This window comes from Trichogramma pretiosum, unplaced genomic scaffold, assembly GCF_000599845.2.
Source record: "Trichogramma pretiosum strain Unisexual culture from Peru unplaced genomic scaffold, Tpre_2.0 scaffold20, whole genome shotgun sequence".
NCBI lineage: Eukaryota > Metazoa > Arthropoda > Insecta > Hymenoptera > Trichogrammatidae > Trichogramma > Trichogramma pretiosum.
Genome location: NW_019641696.1, coordinates 1,618,384 through 1,636,861, shown reverse-complemented (window position 1 = coordinate 1,636,861; position 18,478 = coordinate 1,618,384). Strand labels below are relative to the sequence as shown.

The 18,478-nt window shown below is 42.5% G+C and overlaps 1 protein-coding gene across 2 annotated transcripts in view; it reads right to left on the bottom strand.

Annotated features, from left to right (window-relative positions):
* Window positions 1-265: 265 nt before the first annotated feature.
* Window positions 266-18,478, bottom strand: part of LOC106656564 — a 28,553-nt gene continuing 10,340 nt past the window's right edge. The window contains exons 2-5 of one of the 2 annotated variants that reach the window (XM_023462042.1): window positions 7,314-7,585; window positions 6,493-7,077; window positions 6,275-6,401; window positions 266-2,646 (exon numbers count right to left, since the gene is read on the bottom strand). In XM_023462042.1, the coding sequence (XP_023317810.1) occupies window positions 2,633-2,646; window positions 6,275-6,401; window positions 6,493-7,077; window positions 7,314-7,523 (936 nt within the window). In that variant the 5' untranslated portion in view covers window positions 7,524-7,585 and the 3' untranslated portion in view covers window positions 266-2,632. The remainder of the gene's footprint in view (window positions 2,647-6,274; window positions 6,402-6,492; window positions 7,078-7,313; window positions 7,586-18,478) is intronic. The other variant, XM_023462041.1, reaches the window with a different exon arrangement.

Sequence of the window (18,478 nt, the reverse complement as noted above, 5' to 3'; positions counted from 1 at the left end):
TTTATTTTATTTCTTTTTTTTATACAGCGTACACCGATATGAGGAACAGGAATAAATTTTTTTTTAATCTCCAATCTTCCTTCGATTCGCACAGCAAGCATCTGCCTAAACGCAAAGAAAACGGGACATCGTTTTTTTGTCGAGTAGCTGCTAAAATCATCTTCTCCCTTGTCTAGTCATCGGCTTATATGACTAATTGTTTTATTTACATTTCGGAATTCGATATATCATTTTCTTCTTTTTGCCTCTTTCCTTATCTAATCTCTTATATAATTAAAGATTTTTTCAAAAATTGTGTAGATCACTATTTTAAACGAAGAGAAATATACGTAGTACATCATAGGATTGATCATAGATTTTATCTTTACAAATTAAAAATCTGCTGATAGCCAGAAAAAAATCAATTATGGTAAAATTATTCCGATTCGTGTCGTCCCACTTGCGCAGTTCGACCAATAAATTGGAATTAATTTCTCTGCGTCAATGATAATTCAACAATAAAATATATCATTTATGCGAAGTAAAAAAACGGCCATATACACATCTTGAAGTTCTCACATTTTTCCTAATTTTATAAATGCTTTACAAAATAAATTACTCTCTCATTGCGACACCCATTGTGTACGATCTTCGCCTCAAAATGCCCGCATTTCGCTGCAAATATTCGTTCTAACTAGTTACTTTTTATTTATCATGTAAATTCAAAAAACCCAATCGAACCAAAGAATTTTTAGTCGATCTATGCTCTGTTTATATATATAAACTCTTTTATCTTTTGGAAAAATGCGCAAGTACAATAACTCGAGTAGTTAATGTCTAAAGATCACTTACATCTTCTCTGGTTTTATATTGCGAAAAATTGGCACGGTCGACCGAGAGAAAAAAATGTGACGTTATACGAGTAAAAGAGTAAACACATGTGTGCTCGTGTGTGCATGTGCTCGCAGAGACAAAAGTACAGTATAAGAGCGTAATAAGTAGCAGTGCAAAGATTATCATTTTTTACTTTTTGTTTGGACACGGATCAGATTGTGTATTGTGATGAAACACTAGCATTATTACACGATATTTCGAGGAAAATGCACATATTATTATTACAACTATACAGATATACGTACACGATCATCGTTGCAATTTTCAATTAATAAAAGATCAACAATTATTATGAGCCACCGAATTAGAGGGGCGGCAAATCCGCGATAATCTCATTAAAATTATTTAATTACAATAATAATCAATAATATATCTACTTTTGTTTTGTTAGGCTTTTCTCTCTCGCTTAATCCGCTAAATTTTCAATGCTATTATTTTGTTTTATTAATATCAAAAATTGTCATCCCATTTGCCAGCAGCCGCGTTCAAAATATCATCCCATCAACCAACGGTCAGCTCGCAACAATAATACACAATTAACAATCACATATCGAGGAATCATAAGAGTCGTTCGTGTAATCTTTTATATAACTTTAATGAAATTTTGGTTTTAATTTTTTTGTTTCGTATTCAATGTTTATTCAGTCCATCGTGTGTATGCGTATTGACTTATCTGGATTAGTACGGTGTACGATAGTAAAGTAAAGTCCTCGAAGCAGTCATTTTTAGCTTTTTGTTGTTTACCGGAAGGATATATAATATCATAACAATTTGCAATCGATTAATTTTTATTATCAAATAGTTCAACATTCATATCAGAGAAAAATATATATGACTTGACTCGTTCATATAATTATTTATTTCTTAGGTAATCATTATCTATTTCTCTCCTTGTAATTGTAATTTTTATTTTTTGCTTACGCAACTATATTTATATATAGCATGAAATTTGATATATCCATTAACACTTAATTATACTGTCGCTTCTTACGTTAAAATTTAATTGTATCGGGTAGCTTACATTTTATATTCATTTTTCATTAAATACTTTGTCATGATTTTTGTAAAAATAATATATTGGACTTTTTTTCTTTCGTTTTTTTTTTCGTTTAATTTGTACTCGAATTTTTCACAAGAAAGGTACATTATAAGTACGAGGATATATTGATTTTTATATAAGAATAGGCAACAACGAAGAGGATTAAAAAAAATTAAAACGAAGGATAGGAAGAACGGAAGGAAAATGATGAAAATTGGTTGGAAAAAATTTTATAGAACGAAGTGTAGAGAGAGGAAGGGAAATTGAGAAAAGGATGAAATTTTACACACATTGATAAATGAGATATACGACGATACTGCCATAAGGGATTTAAGACGTATCGCATGTATACCTCACAGCTATAGCTCACACTTATTTAAGAAGACGGACACACAAGACGTCTCTCGTATGCCCGAAATATAATCTCTCTTTTCTATGTGATAATAATAATAATAATCTGCGTCACACACACATTCGTCAGCGGAGAAAAACACGCGTGCATAAGTCTGGTCGAATGATTATATATTATATATAGAGTATCGGTGGAAGAGAGGATCCATGGAGTGAATTTATTTTATATTCGAGCTATATATATATACGACGCTGCTGCTGGGTTGATTGTGGTTTTTCCGTCGCTGTTGTTGTTGCTGCTGCTGCTGCTGCTGCTGGGTGGATGGGGTTTTTTTTCTCTGCACACACCCCCTCGAGTCGTCCGCGCGATTACTTTTTTAAATCTGAAAGTAAAAAAGTGTCAGATGCATGGTATCATTATTGTCATAGAGTATACATCGGAAGAAGTTGCGACGCGACAAAAGTCGCTAATTTGCATGGAGCAGACACGATCGAGGGACTCGTAGTCGTCGCAGTCTATAAGTACAAAACACGCCCTAACGATGCTGCGCGACAAAGAAGCGACGGCACAGCTAGATAGCTGCAATTTTCTCACAAGTTTGTCGCGCGCGGGGGTGTCAACTTTACAATAGCTCGCGAGCTTGCGCAAGCTCGATGGTCTTTAAAACGATCGCGCACAAAATTCGATATATATATACCTCGTTCAATTATATCGCGCGTCGAGTTCACCGTCCGCGAGAACAAAAAAGTAACGGGGCGAATTTCGGGCGGGGGCCCCCCGGAAATGGCGTTATATCCAACGGAAAGAGTACGAAAGTTTGATATAATTTGCCTCGTCGTCGACGACGCATCGCACGAACAAATCGCACAAATCACGCGGTCGAGAATTAGCAGCGCGGCCCAGAGTAGAGATCGCGTGACGATGCGCAAAAGAGCAAAAAAAAAAAAAAAGAAGAAAAGAAAAGAGAAACAGATCCAGTAAGAGTGCATATATCCGCGACGAAGAAAGGCAAAGAATAATATAATCGTCGAGGCGACCCTCTGGCGCCAGGCTGAGCGCGCGAGCGAGAGACTGGATAGAGATATACAGAGTCCAGACGCGCGGACGAAACGAATATATATCGAGTGTGTATTGTGTGCCGTCGCACGCCTCTGTGTAGAGAATATATTTTTGTAAATCTTTTTTTTCGCGCATATCTAATCGAATTGAAAGCGTCGTTATTCTCGTTACGATCGACTTGCGACGATTGACTGCGTGCCTTCGGAAAATCCTCGATACGATGTACTTTGGAGGACGTTAATTTTTTCCTTGTTGCGTCAGGCGTGCATTTTGATGCTTTATTTTTAATGATGATTTTGATTTTCGTGCAATTTTATGATATCACCTTGAATCCATTCATTTTTCATTTGAATTTTACTGGGCTAAAAACACTGCAAGCAATTTACTTTCATGCACTTTCACGTGCATTTCTTAGACAAATTTAACCCCTTTTTCCTTGGTATTTATGTCGTTCAAGTCCGTGCAAGATAAAAACTACAAAAATTCCAAAACAGGATTTTTTCATTTACCATGAGAAGGATTCGGGCTTTTGTTACATAAATGTAACTAAGTCCAATACGCGAGCGGCGCATAGTACCACGACAGATCGATGGATGGCTCAGCGCTAATTTTCATGAAAATCCCATGCAAAGTGACGAAGATTAGAAATAAAACAATCTGATATTTCGCCGCATGGCCATGGTGAAATTACGTATTCATCTATAGGCGAGAAAACACTTGCCCAAACTGTTCAGCTTATCTCTCCTTCTCGTCCACATTATTATTTTTATAATATTGTCTCTCTCTCTCTCTCTTGAGCTTCGCCGAGGAATGTACAACGCGCGAACAACAGAGCACAAAAGGCGCGGAGAGATTCTCGCGCCAAAGTTCGACGCTAACTAACTAACTATTTCGCTTTGAACTCGCTCTGCGTATAATTCGAGTTTTTAGCCGTTTCTTTTGGTCGTTGTCGCGACAAAAGCTTTTGTGAATTCGTTAGCCGCGACATTCACGTCGAGAACGATAGAGAGAAAGAGCGTGATCTTATGCATCAGGATAGAGGGCCGCAAAATGCGTGCACACCAGTGTCGGAGCGAAACGAACTTACGTTACAGCCGCCGACGGCGAGCTCGTACCACGCGTTACATCAATTTTTAGCTACTCCGAATATATATATTACACAAGACTGCGAGAGACAACGAATTCGCTCGAGCTTTTCTCTCTCTCTTTTGTTTTTGTCTTGTCCTCTTATCTATGTGGCTACTGAGAGCCCAACCCCGTAAGCCGGAGAATATAAATGGACAATAGATATACGAGGCCATTATAATACGTGATTCTGCCCGAGCTCTTTTTTATACGTACGCGGCTATTGTGTGGCTGCTGCCGCACGTGTTATCATTGATCGCCGCACGTATCAAGTCGAAGTTCTTTAATATCGCGCGCCAAGATTTCGCTCGCCGATTATTGCTTATAGGCACTATATTAAAGGTCATCGAGGCTTATCACGTCCATATTGTACGACGCAGCAACAAATGCCTCGTAGATTTTTATTGCGCCCCATAAATGTATAATGACAAAGCTACTGAACTTTTGCCCCCCTCTCCCGCGCTCGCAAACACGCCTATAGCGAGCTTTTATTATTTCGATGTGGAACACGCGCGGGTACGAAACGGTTTATGAATTCGCGTCGACGCGCGGCCAATATGTACGACCGAATTGCTGCATTCGCAATACGCCATTATCATAATGTCGCCGTACGCGTAATTAGAAAACGAAGCCCGGGCCAATTGGTCGCTCGCGCGAAGAGAATATAACATTAATAGGCGATGTTTATGGACGATAGAATTTATAGACGTTTAGAAAAATTGCTTTTAGATAATGTCTTTTCTCTTTTAGGTATAGCAAAAATGCGGCCAAACTCCATCTAGCGGTAACTTAAAAACTACTGCGTTCCCGAAAAAAATTTAAAATACGTGGATTATTAAACGCACCAGCCTTAATTTTAAATAAATTTAAATTTTTTAGTTTTCAAGTATAATACGTTTCTTTTAATGCGAATGTAGCAATTAAATCTTATAAAATGACAGCGAAATGTTAAAGTTTTTATTTATTAACCCATAAATTTATCAAATAAATATACAGAATATTCATTTTTAGTAGCACAATTCCAGTACATTAACGGTATGAATGATTGAATAGTCTGATGCGAATGTCCATTAAATTTACTTTGAACTCACGAACAATTTTCACAATTCTGTTGAAAAAAATTGTTAAATCGAAAGCGGATTTAACGTGAAATTAGACATTAAAATAAAAGTACTCGAAGCTGAATTTTATATGAAGTCAAATTTTACATGAAATCTTCAATGAAAATTGATGTATAAGTACTGATTTAATTGACTACGTTAACTGCACAAAAAAGCACGGAAGTGCAATCGCATGAATTAATTGTAAAGCAAAAATAAATACAAAAGAGTATAAAGTCTACCCTCAAATTGAAACATTTTGATTAAAAATTGATGCCACAATACTGATTGCTTATTGGCGTTAAGTGCCCAGCGAATCTCGAAAATTCAATTATCAGTAAAGCTGACATTCGCCGCTAGATGGCTAGTACCTTTAATTGTAAATCTGCAAGTGGCGAAGTGAAATTAATTGTATATGTCAATGTACAGTCGCATCGTAGCTTTTCAATACTATACTAGATCTTGCAGGTCCAAAGCTTGCACGCGAAATTTCATAATTTTACTACCCGAAGAAAAAAAATCTTGCTCCACCCGTGCATCAATCGTGTATTCACGACTCATGTACTTATTTACGCATCCGGATCTCAATAAAAACGGGGGTCGCGATAAACGAATTGCCGCAGGGCGTCTCGTTACACGGCTACTCGATAATATACACAACTAAGGTATAAGAGGGCCGAGGCATCGTAATAATGATAATAACGATATAACGATATATACACTTACGATTGGGGGCGAGGCTTCGTTTGCCTCGCATCCCGTGAAAGCCCAGCATGCGACGCTTGGCCGCCACATAACGGCCCAGCTCCAGCGGCAGATCCTCCAGCACCAGGTCCTTCTTGCCTCTCATGCTCTGTTATTATACGTAAAAGCTCCGTTAGCAAAAAAAAAGCTCCTCTCTCGTTGCGATGACATGATGCATAGTATATATAATATATACTCACTTGAAAGCCCGACAGCAGGGCGCGCTTCTCGAACTCGTCGAGCTGATCCAACAGGTTGCCGTTGGCGTAGTAGGAGCTCGGCCCGCTTCGGCGGCCTCTCACGCTGTGGAAGCCCTGCGCGTAAGCCCGTTTCTGCTGGTACTCGTCCTCGTCGTTGTTGTTGCTGTTCCTGCTCACGCTGTTGCTGTCCAAGGCGTTGAACAAGAGATCGTCGTCGCTGCTACCGCCGCCGATCAGTTGGCCGTAACCGAGTGGCTTTTTGCCACCTCTCGGCTGGCCCGACGACGAGTAGGCCATCTTCAATAATCGCTGTTTCGCCAGATCGTCCAGCACCTCGTCGACGTTTCGGAATTCAGCGGGCAGATCTCCGCCACCGCCGCCGCCGACGGTGTAATAGTAGTCGGCGGGCGGCGCGTCCTCGTCGTAATCATTTTTCTTCGTTCCTCGGCTCGAGTGTTGCTGCTGAAAGCTGCGCAGCAGCTGAGCTTTTTTGGCCATCATCTCGTCGGCGAGCAGACGTCTCACGAGCACCGAGGCTGGATCGTAGTAGCCGAGACGCCTCGACGTTGCCGGGTTCTCTTGGCGCTATATACATCAAGGACAATTACGCGTTATACAAAGCGACGGAAATTGCGATCGCGAGAAAATGAACCGGGCAAATTTTTGTTCATTATTTTTTTCGCTTCTGCGACGAGAGACTTTAATCTTTTATAGCTGAGGTATATACGCGCGAGTTTATTCGATCGAAAGAAAAGTCAGATTTATTATGTACACAATGTGTGTTTTAAATTTAATCCATTAGCGATAGCAATAAATTGTACCTGATAATATTTATCGAGCTCGTCCCTGAAGAAGCCAATCTCGTTCGTTTTGTCGTCGTCGGAGTTGGCTGCAGCAGCAGCCGCCGCCGCCGCCGCCGTCGCGTCCTTTTGAGCTTGTTGCGCCGCCGAGTTCTCGGCTCGGACCGTGCAGCAAAGCAGCAGCAACAGAGTCGCGCTCATGTGCTTCCATCTCGCCTCGTTGGTAAACATGGTTTAATTTTACTCCTTTGTTCTCTCTCTCTCTCTCTCTCTCTCTCTCTCTCTCTCTCTCTCTGAAACGAAACGAAACAAGAGAGAGGCCGTATAGTAATGGAACATGTTGTATCGAGCAGAGACGCGGGTGTGCATAAGACTGAAAGTGAAATTCCGAGAGCTTTTTTCGGAAATTAAAACTAGATGCGATTTCCAGTAGATCTTGAATTTTACTCTCGCCATCGAATATACATCCGATTACTTAGAATAGATTTAATAGATCTAAGCGATCATTACTAAATTTTCGATTAAATATCGCTTTTACTTAATGCTAGAACTTTTTCCTTATTCTTTTGGCTTTTGAGAATTCGGTAATGCGCTATCTAGCGGTAATTTATGAACTATTACCTGTCTCGAACAAAATAGTTCTAGTACCATCTCGTTACTTTTAATACTCGCATTAAAAGTAAAGGTCTCTATATGAGGTACGCCTTACTTGAATATTCCTATACCAACGTACATCAAAAATATCTGCAATTAACGAATAATTATCACAATACCAATATAAAATGACCGGCTACAATGTGAAATGGATCTGTCGAGGCTTTCGAACTATTTCTGATCGCCACGAGAGGAAAGCGCGTAATTCAGCGTCCTACGCTTTCACACATAATCGTGTGTAGTACGTATGCGTAAAATCCACCCACGCAGCTGTTCGACTGCACCACGAAGCGCGCGAAAAACAAGAAATATTCTCCTGCTCTTTGAATATCGTTGGGATCCCCGCACTCTCGATCGAATTGTATCACATATGGGCAGCCGAGCTTTGCTTATTTTTGTTCTGAAGAATTCGTCACACGCGTTCTCAGCTTGGGAGACATTTTTCGCATCCACGCGGTCGAATTCGCATCTCACGAATGCCAAGTTTTACACGGGTATATAATTTACAAGCTCGCAATTCCTCGTGGTTTGCTGCGGCGTTAATTTGCGCGTGCCACTGCGGCGTTCGTGGCAAGTGATGAGGCAGTTATACGCGGCGGTATTAATGTCGATGGTCGAGCACAGGCGCATCCCTCCCTCTCTCCTCTCCGCGGTATATATATGCGTGTACAATAATAGAAGAGATGTACTTTCATTACCATAACGTCCTCGCGTGCCAATTTCCTCGCGCGTCACACTGTATTTTGTATTATTCAACTTCGTCGATGCGTGAAGAAGAGTCTCGAGGAGCAGAGATAGAGAGAAAAGACGGATTAACGGTCGAAAAAAGAACAACAAAGGGATGAATCAAAGAAAAGGAGTTGTATAGCGTCTTGTAATCGCGTGGGTGTGCTCGTGCGGAGTAGTACGCGACGACGACGACGACGATGACTGCGTCGATTCTCGCCAATTTTGGGAGATAAACAATAAGTTCGAAGGTTGTGAAAAATTGACACGCGTCACGTGGCGTACGACAAAAAATCGCACGTGAAGAGTTTCGCTTGAGTAGGATTAATGCAAAATTACATGCATTGTTTTAGTTGCAGAAGTGCGTAGAAAAAAGTCATTCTATAATTCAATTTAGAACAATTTGATTGAAAATGAGAAGTTTTGGTGCTGATTTCTTTTTTTGGCTTTATTGATAATGAAGATGTATGAAAATTGAATCATAATTAAAGTCAGTTTTCGCAGCCAGGTGGTGAGCACCTTCATCTGCAAATCTGCAAGCAGCAAAGTAAAAAAAAATCGTCATATAAGTTTACTAATTTTATACATGCTCAACGGTTAAATAGTTATAATCGGTAACAATAAGAGGTTCCCCGTAATTACCATTGATAAAATATTCAATTAGATGCGCACCATGTCCAAGTGCGGTTTTGAAAAAAATAATAAATCACTTCTTTATTTCCTACGCGTTTAATAGCGCACGATTAAAGCCGACTTCTACCACTAGATGGCGAGTATACCTTTCTTTGTAAATCTGCAAGTAGTAAAGTCAAAATAATCGTATAAGTCAAGCGTAAAAATTTGATTGTTAAAATGAAATTGTTTGTATGCGTTCTTCCCTTGCGCCAGTAAATCTCACATAGTAAAGTCACCGCCAGATGGCGAGTACCTTTTATCCGTAAATCTGCAAGTGGCAAACTTAAAATATGTCTATAAGGGTTTTTCGGCAGATCTAATCTCGCATATGTAAGAGTTTTCAAAAAGTCGAAAAAAGTCCTCCTAGAGAGCCGGAGAAAACAGCCTACAAGACAAAGTGCGCGTATACACACGCAATACACTAAAGTGTAATATCTATTATAAATCATGCGTAGAACATCTGCGTGGGGCTCCGACGTATATGCAATATCCATTCGAGAAAAATGCGTGGATGACTTCTCTACACACACTCACCTATCATGGCACTATTATCATATTGCGTTATGTACACGCAGAAAAGTAGTGAAAACGAATCGCGAGTGGAGAAGCTCGCGCGACGCCAAACGCAATAGAAAAAAAAAGAGCGAGAGAGATTATTTCCAACTCAGGAATAATAATAGAATAAATCGATTCTTCTTCTTGCTGTTGGCTCGCCAGTACACACACACACACACACACACACATAGCAGCAGGCATACGTCAGTTTTCCTTACTTGGCCGTATAGCGTATACATACCAGTACTATTACGTATATTAAAATAGGATACGCGTCGCAAGCTCGCTCGAGCTGCGGAAGAGAAAGAAGAGAGAGAGAGAGAGAGAGAGAACAGGAGGAAAAAAAGCTCACCTCGTATTTCTATATAAAAAGGAGCGAGACTCGCGGCGAGGAATATCACGCGCGCGCTGCCGGGTGAGAAAAAAAAGTGTTTCATTGTATTACGGGGCAGTTTTTTTGCTCGCTCGCGCGTTGTGCTTCGTGTAATAATGTAACGTATGCCTGAAGCTCTATCACCTTGACCCAAATAATTTCAGCGATTTAATTAGGTGCCGCCAGCCAATTTGTATAGCCTCGCGCTCCGAAATTGCGGTCTCGGAGAAGAAGCGAAATTTGCGCGCCGTACCCGCGATAAAAGTGAACGAACTGGTGTAACGCATGGATAAGAAAAACGCAGTTGGCGCTACTTTGCGCAGAGGCACTCACCGCTGCAGCAGAGAGCGATTATCGATCGAGACGCCGAGACTTCGAAACTCGAGTGCGCGCGCGATGTTCCCAATTCACCCGATACACCGTACTGCTCACGGGCAATCGTTGTATCAATTTCCGGCAAAAGATTCGATGCGATTCGTCTCTCCGGAGGATATTGCGATGGATCGACGTGTTTCTGCCCTAAAACGTCGATCGCTTCTTTCGCATCGAGAGAGTCGGACACAATCGCCGATCGTCGTTATAATGATCAACCGCGACTGCGTGGGGGAGTCGAAAGAAAAATAACTATTTCACGAACTTTTTCTCGAATTTTTCGAAATCACGACTCGAGCGGCGATAAAAGTCGACGTAAATTTTTGTGCCCCTTCATAACGAGTCAACATAATTAACGTAACGAGTGTGCCGCGCTCGATTTTCTTTTTATTCCCAGTAAATGGCTCGCAGACTCGTAGAAAAGTCTAGCTTGATTTTTAGAATCAACAAAAACTGCCGCTGCGTCAACGACGCGTGGGCTGGAATATCTTATGTACGATATTGCGCGCGAGACGTGCGCCGCACGAGGAATATTATATAGACTGTATACAGAGAGAGTTGAAAACTCGTCCGAGCATGAAGCATTGACCATCAAAGGCACGACTTTGATCATCGCGTGATCTATACACCTGTATAGGAGAGCGGGGCTACTTTTATACCCTCGCCGTATGCCTGCGATAGAGCTCTACTCAAGGTCTATAGTAAATGGATCCCAACTACTACACGGTCGCGTGTACGGGGATAGACACGGAGTTTTTTCAGCTCGTACACGGCTCGTTCGCGCTACATCGACTTTTTTCTCTCTCTCTCATTCTCTATCGCACGCGAGGGGATATTTTTAAGACTGCACGCGCCAACACGCGCTCCGCTACGTATATATATACCTACGATGTCTTGCGTATGTACTACGGCTCGAGTGTTTTTTCTTGCGCGAAAAGCACCTCGGTGATCGGATTCTCTCCGTTTGCCTCATGTGCGCCCCCCTAGAGCCCCGGCCAGCAGCACGTGTCCACCCACGTGCCTTTCCCCTTTTGCTTTTTAACCATATCAAATTTCTTCGGCCGAGTTATACCGTCGCGTATTTTTTTTTTTTTTTTTTTTTTTTNTTTTTTTTTTTTTTTTTTTTTTTTTTTTTTTTTTGATGTGAAACATCTATATTCGCGTTTGGCATCAGGGGTAATTTATTATATATGCATGGAGGGGTCACTCGTAGGTTTTTTTCCAGCCGCGTATCGCGCACGAAGATGCGGAATTCAGATGGCGAAGCTGGATACGCGTCGGTGTCAGTGGCCTCTCGCGCAAGCACCGCTGTGATTGTCAGGGACACGCACTTCACCTGGATGGACAACGACTATTACAGGCACTGCGTGTTACGGTCGTTATTACGGTAAATCAACGATGAACTGAAAACATTTTTGTAGCTCTTAACACTTTGAATTTAAGAGATAAAATAATTTAAATCGACTTATTTACTTCATGTGAACCTACTAATTTTTTTGCACTCGAACACAATTTATTTAACTGAATTCGTTCTCAAGGATCAGAAATCCTATTTGTAACTACGAAATATTTGTTCAGTCAAAGTTAATCATTTTTTGCCTGCTTATATACTCGAGTAATTTCCGTTTTTTCCATTTAATTTATTACGCGAAAATGCAAAATCTCTTGGATCAACATTAAGAATATACGCGCTCGAGAAATCGTACACCTACATAATCACTCTCGAATGAAAGTTTAAAATTCCTCTCTCCGTGATAATATTGCGGTGTTCTCGGATTCTGCACAAAACTCCCAATGTCATCAAAAGCAATTTCGAAATGCCGCGCAAAAAGTTATTTAATTTTATCAAGTCTCTCTCGCCGTGCGCGCAACTTCAACCTCCCGTTGTAAGATGCCTTATACGATGTATCCCGGAATTCCGCATTCGTCGTCGCAGTTGTATGGATTGCAAATAAAAATAATGAAAAAAAATATGACTCGTAATCAAGGACGTGTAGGATGCAAGAGATGTAAAAGCGCGCGCTCCAGCGAGTTACTTTATAAGATATGATAAAATACCTGCGCGCGTGTACGTCGAGAACTGAGAAAAAGTATTAGAGCTTAATAATAATAATAATAATAATAAAAATAATAAAGATGAGTGCGTCGGAAGATGTGTATGGGTGCAGGTGCGCAATATACGCGTTCTCGCGCCCACGCGTGCTGCTGCTGCTGCAGCACCGAAGATAAGAGCCGAGAAATTACAATGGTCCGAGTATAGCAGCAGCAACTTATTGGCATTTTGCTGCTTTCTATAAGATAAGCCGCGCATAGTAGGTCGGACACGAGCGGAAAATAAGTCGCGCTTATTCGCGGAGCGAGCTTATTATTACATCGGTTCGATTATGCGATAAAATGAAAAAAAAAAAAAAAAAACGAAACGGCCAATCGGAAATGAATTTATTATTTGCACGCGCGTACGCGTACACCCTTTTCTCGCGCATGGTCGTACATATACAATGTTATGTTATATTATAACACGGCAACGCAACGCGAAACATTGATTTATTGGACTTTTTGTATATCTCTCGTCGGAGGCGACAAAATCCTGCTGCTACACAGGCTGTGGCAGCGTTCGACACTCGGATGTATAACGCGTCGAGAGATTATCAGCTGGCTGCGATCTCGAAACATATATATAATAGGCACGCAGATAGTACAACACGATCGTCGTCATTCGGATACGGATAAATAAATACACATAAATTTTGACGGATCGAGCGCGCGCTAATAGGTGCTAATGGACAACACCGCAGCCAGCCGAGGCTCGCTTTATATATATACAATGCCCGTCTCTTTGTAAGCTCTCGCTCTCGCGCTTGCTCACAAAGCTCTGCGGGCGAATTATACACGATCCGGCGAGTTTGCAAAGGGTTGCGGCAGCAGCAGCAAAACTTTGCCGCTGACGCGCGGAGAGAGAGGAGAGAGCTTGACGTAATAACAACTATACACGAGGCACAGCAGCAGCAGAGCTTTACCCAGAGCGAATCTTCTTACATTTACTTTATGCTACCGCGTGCCAAAGCATATTGTGTACACCCGATATTAAATTATGTCTTTATCAATACCTTTGATATCTCTCGATGGAATGGAGAAGTGAGAGAGATAGGAGTACAGATCGTCAATCACGCAATTATCGCTCGAGGCTATATAGCCAATCGTGGCATTTTCAAATCCGGCCGAGAGAGTGAGAGAGATCCTGCGAGACCAGTGACGTTAAACAAAACTGCTCTCTCTCACTCTCTGATTTCCTCCCGATAATGTGCCCTCTTCGATTCGTATTCCTTACTTCTCTTCTCCCGCAATTGAGATAAAAGTGTGCTGCCGCGTTGTACTCGTCTTCTCGGGCTTTGAATAATGTATACGCAGGAGAGCTTTTTGTACTCGTGACTTATTTTTCCGTTTTTTTGTTTCGTTCTTTACTCTTTCCATCCGTTCCACCCACACCACCCACACACACGCGCTCCAGATACGATCTGTACACAATTCGACTCGCAGTCGGTGGCACTATTTTACAATTTTTTTTTTTTCTACGGTTCACATTTTATCGCTCTTCGTATAGTTAGTAGTTGGGCGCAGTCACATCGAGAGCGCTCAGAATCTCGGCAGTGGAATTTGGAAATTGAAGCAGAGGGTGCCGTAGACGAGCAGCACCGCCAGCTGGACGTAGTTCGTCTCGATCGTGTCCATGAGGTACTCCCACCAGACCCGATAGAACGGCACCTTGCCGCCGATGAAGAGCCAGCTGTGCGCCAGGGGATTCGCGGTGGCGGGCAGCACGAAACCGTCGGGGCCGCCGCTGCTCTCCAAGACCGTCATCTTCCGGGCGAAACGATTTGTCAAAGGGGTTAGCGGGCTTTTCGCGCTCTCGGGAGGTGTGGCGCGAGCTTACCTTTTGTCCGCGCCGCGTCTCGATCTCGATCATGCCCTTGTTGGCTCTTCTGCTTCTGGCCACCGTCTCCAGCCGCTGCCAGAGCTGCTGCTCCAGCAGCAGCGAGGTTATGCACGCCAGGGATCGCGCGTGCTTTGTTACCAGCCAGCAAACGCACCGAACGACCGACATAATTATTATTATTTCTATTTTTTTTATTTTTCTTATTTTTTTTAATTAAAAAAATTTTCCGCCGCTGCGATCGCCCGAGGTCTGCCGTTGCCGAGTTGCGTATACGTTACACGCACGCGTACGTACGTACGTGCGTAATTTAGCCAGGCAGAAAAGTTGCCTATTACAAACGAAAAAAAAAAAAGAAGAAAATAGTATGTACCACTGGCCGAGAGAGAGAGAGAGAGAGTTGTTTGCGAGCGCGGCCAACTACTACTGAAAAGGGCTCGCTGTACATAATTTTCAGCTACCTACGCGTACTGTTACTACGAGCACGTACATGTATGCATGAAATTCGCTGCATGTACGCTTCGAAACCAGAAAAGTTCAACAGGCTGTGGAGCTGTATATAGGCAAACGGCTCAAACTCCCTACCTGTTGCGTATGCTGTATACATCGCTCGGTTCAGGCCTCCTACTTATGTATGATATACAGATATATTGTTTGTATGCATTGCTCGTTGTACCTACTTTTATACCACTTACTGCTACGAGCGCTGAATTATCAAATAGGAATCAATTTTGGTCTTACTTTCTACCCTTTTTTTTTGGGTATGGTATAATGTAACGTTGTTTTTTCCCCCCATCGTTCAACCATCTCTCTCTCTCTATTTCTCGTTGAGATAGCCCGTAGGCGACTTATCTAAGAGAATTAAGCTCTAAGCTCGCAGCTGCGGACGAGCCAGAAGATTGTGAAGTTCGTCGCGAAGACTACGTAAATAGAACTCGGTAGCAATTTCAAGGCGAAGCCATTAGTTCGTTTCTCTTTCTCTCTCTCTCTCTCTCTTACTTCCAACGCAAGCTCGCGTGCAAGCTCAAGATCAACTTCTGCACACATTGTATGGCTATATACATGCAAAATTTTCGCGAAAGCTCGCGCGACCTCTCGTCAATTGCTTTACACACGTACTTACGATATTGAATTACGAAATTTCACTGCGCGAGGGATTTGAATGTGTGGTTCGCGAAACTATAGCACAATATCTCGCGCGCCGTATTTACACGAGCAGCAACGACGTATTCCCTTGACAATATATATATCTCTATAGCTCATATATATATACGCGAGCGAGAGCAAAAGAGCGAGAGAGAGAGAGAAAGACTCAAGGAGGACTGCGCCCGCCGCGCTTTTGACGCGCTGCAACGTACGCCACCAGGACAGATAAGACACGATCACATCTTCGCTCGTCTGTATACGCGCGCTCAGCTGCTCCTCGGGGATCGTACACGGGTAGCTCGTCGGAGTAAAATAAGCTCCTTTATATACACATTTTATATCTATATAGTTCGAGTACGTTCTTTCTTCAAAATTGCCATGTACATTATGAAGAGTCGTCGGTGCGCGGGCGGATGGGTGTGTGCGATTAATCTACAACTCGCGATCCTCTGCGACCGTATATATCCAGAGATTGCCATCGCGCAGCTCGGCACAGCGATCCGGACCTTTACTTTGGAATCCGTAATAACGAAATCGAGCTAATTAAATGACGCCACGGATGTTTCGTACCTGTAGGTGTGCACGTAACTGTATGCTATACGGCATACAGCTGCGCGCATGAATAGTTAAGAAAAAGTCTCGCTCGTCCGTATGCGTATCCTTCGTTCGGGTAAATATAGATAGTACGCTGCCGCTGTGTAGCAAGATATAGGACGTGTAACGAGCTGCTGCTTCAAAGCTCGCTCTATCTCACGATATGCTACGGCGGCGATGGAGAGAGAGAGAGAGAGAGAGAAGCCAATGAATATCAAAATGGACCAACGAACGAGCTTACACATACGATGTACCGCGCGGGGTATCAACGAGGGAGCTGCGCGGCAAAGTTTGTGCCAGCCCGAGCATACATACATACGAAAAGTTCTCCCGCCCCTATCTATATACACACACACGCAGATGCTCGGCATACGCGATGGATCGCGAACGGAAACTATGGTACGAGTATTATAAGGGATATAATCGATTATAAATACTATGCTATGCAATGCCCGAGATCCGCTGCGTGAGTTGAATGTTACATTTTATACCGAGTTGCCGAATACACACGCACACAGTTGGTGTCGCGCAGGTGATCGTAAATACGAAATTTTCACGCGTACGTATGCACGGCCTTGAGCTATTTATACATTACCGTTGTAATACGCTTCGGCCGCAGACTTTCGGACTTTCCGGGCGAGGGACATATATATATATACGCAACTACTTGGCGTTAATGCCTCTCCTTATCAAGGACTATCTCCTTTACGCGCCGTCTCTCTCTCTTTATTAAAAGGGATAAACTCCTTGGATCGTAAATACGTCGGCTCTTGCCTAACGCGGACGAATGAGTCGCAAGGCGCCACTATACGCGTACTCCCTGGAATTTGCAATAAATAATGTACCTACGCGCGCGTCGTTTATCTCGTGGTATGCGTTCCCCGTCGAACGCGATCGCATGACGGTTGAAAAACGCATATACTGCGAAGACGTCGTCGAGTACAAAGGCAATAGCCCAGAGGCTTTTCAACTGTGCCTATTTAAAACTTGGCGGACGTGCAGCGGTTCCTTTTTCTTCTCTCTCTCTCTCTCTCTCTCTCTGGGAAAACAACGAAGCGCCCCGTGCGGCCCCTTATACGCTCATCGCGAACTTTCTTTTGTCCTCGCGGCGACGGCGAAAACTTCGACGGCCACTACTCCAGAGAGAGCCATTTTAATAATGAAAATATAGTTTTCCGCGTATATAAGGTAAATGTTGCCCTTTCTTTGACTCGTATATAGTACACTCGCAACACGCCGCGAACGTTTTTCGTTCTTCTTCTTCCTTTTTTTTTCGACGAATCATCCTGACAGCGCACTGTATTATGTAAGGCCGCCCTTACCGAACGCGCATGAATAAATATTTCGATGCGAGAGTGAAAAAAGTAAATATCAAGAACGAGCTGCTACCTTCGGCTCGGTGCGGAGAAAGAGAGAGAGAGAGAGAAAAAAGCACGACGATCGATTATTGACCGAGAGCAAATAAAAATAAATATATAAGAGATCCATCCGCGCGCTCGAAGAATATCAGACTCGTCAATCAACAATTATTATATATAAAATGCAGTAAAATATAATCGCTGTGCAGGTAAAATCTCGTCGAGGTCACGACGCGAGAGCCGCGAAAAATATATATTATTTAAGCTATACGCGAGAGCATCGAATTTGCTTTAAATAATAATTTTCGCAATTCATTCGTATTAATTGATAATTCGATGTTATGTTCTCTCTCGCTCTCTTTTTCCTCGCGCGTTCGATACATATAATAATGCGATAAAATCTTTCTCGTTGTGTATATACACACACCCGAAAAACGATAAATATATTCGAATAAAAATACATATACAAAGGTTGACGGTCCAACGCGCGCGTAGCAGCAGCAGCAAAAAACAGATTCTGCCGAAATTTTTCGCGCGCGCGCCAGATGAATAAAACGAATAAAAATAAAAACAAACCTGTACGGCGTAAACTGTACGACAATGCCGCATAGCGTGCGTTGTACGACTCTGCGTGCGCGCATTTATATCGGCCTCGAACGTCGCGCGGTTATATCTGTAAATATACTTTTTACACGCGTATCCGAATCGAGAACGATTAAAAAAATTGCGTCGCAGTTGGTGAATGGCGAATGTACGTGCGTTACGACATCCCAACGCCCGCGCAATTCGACGATTACGATCG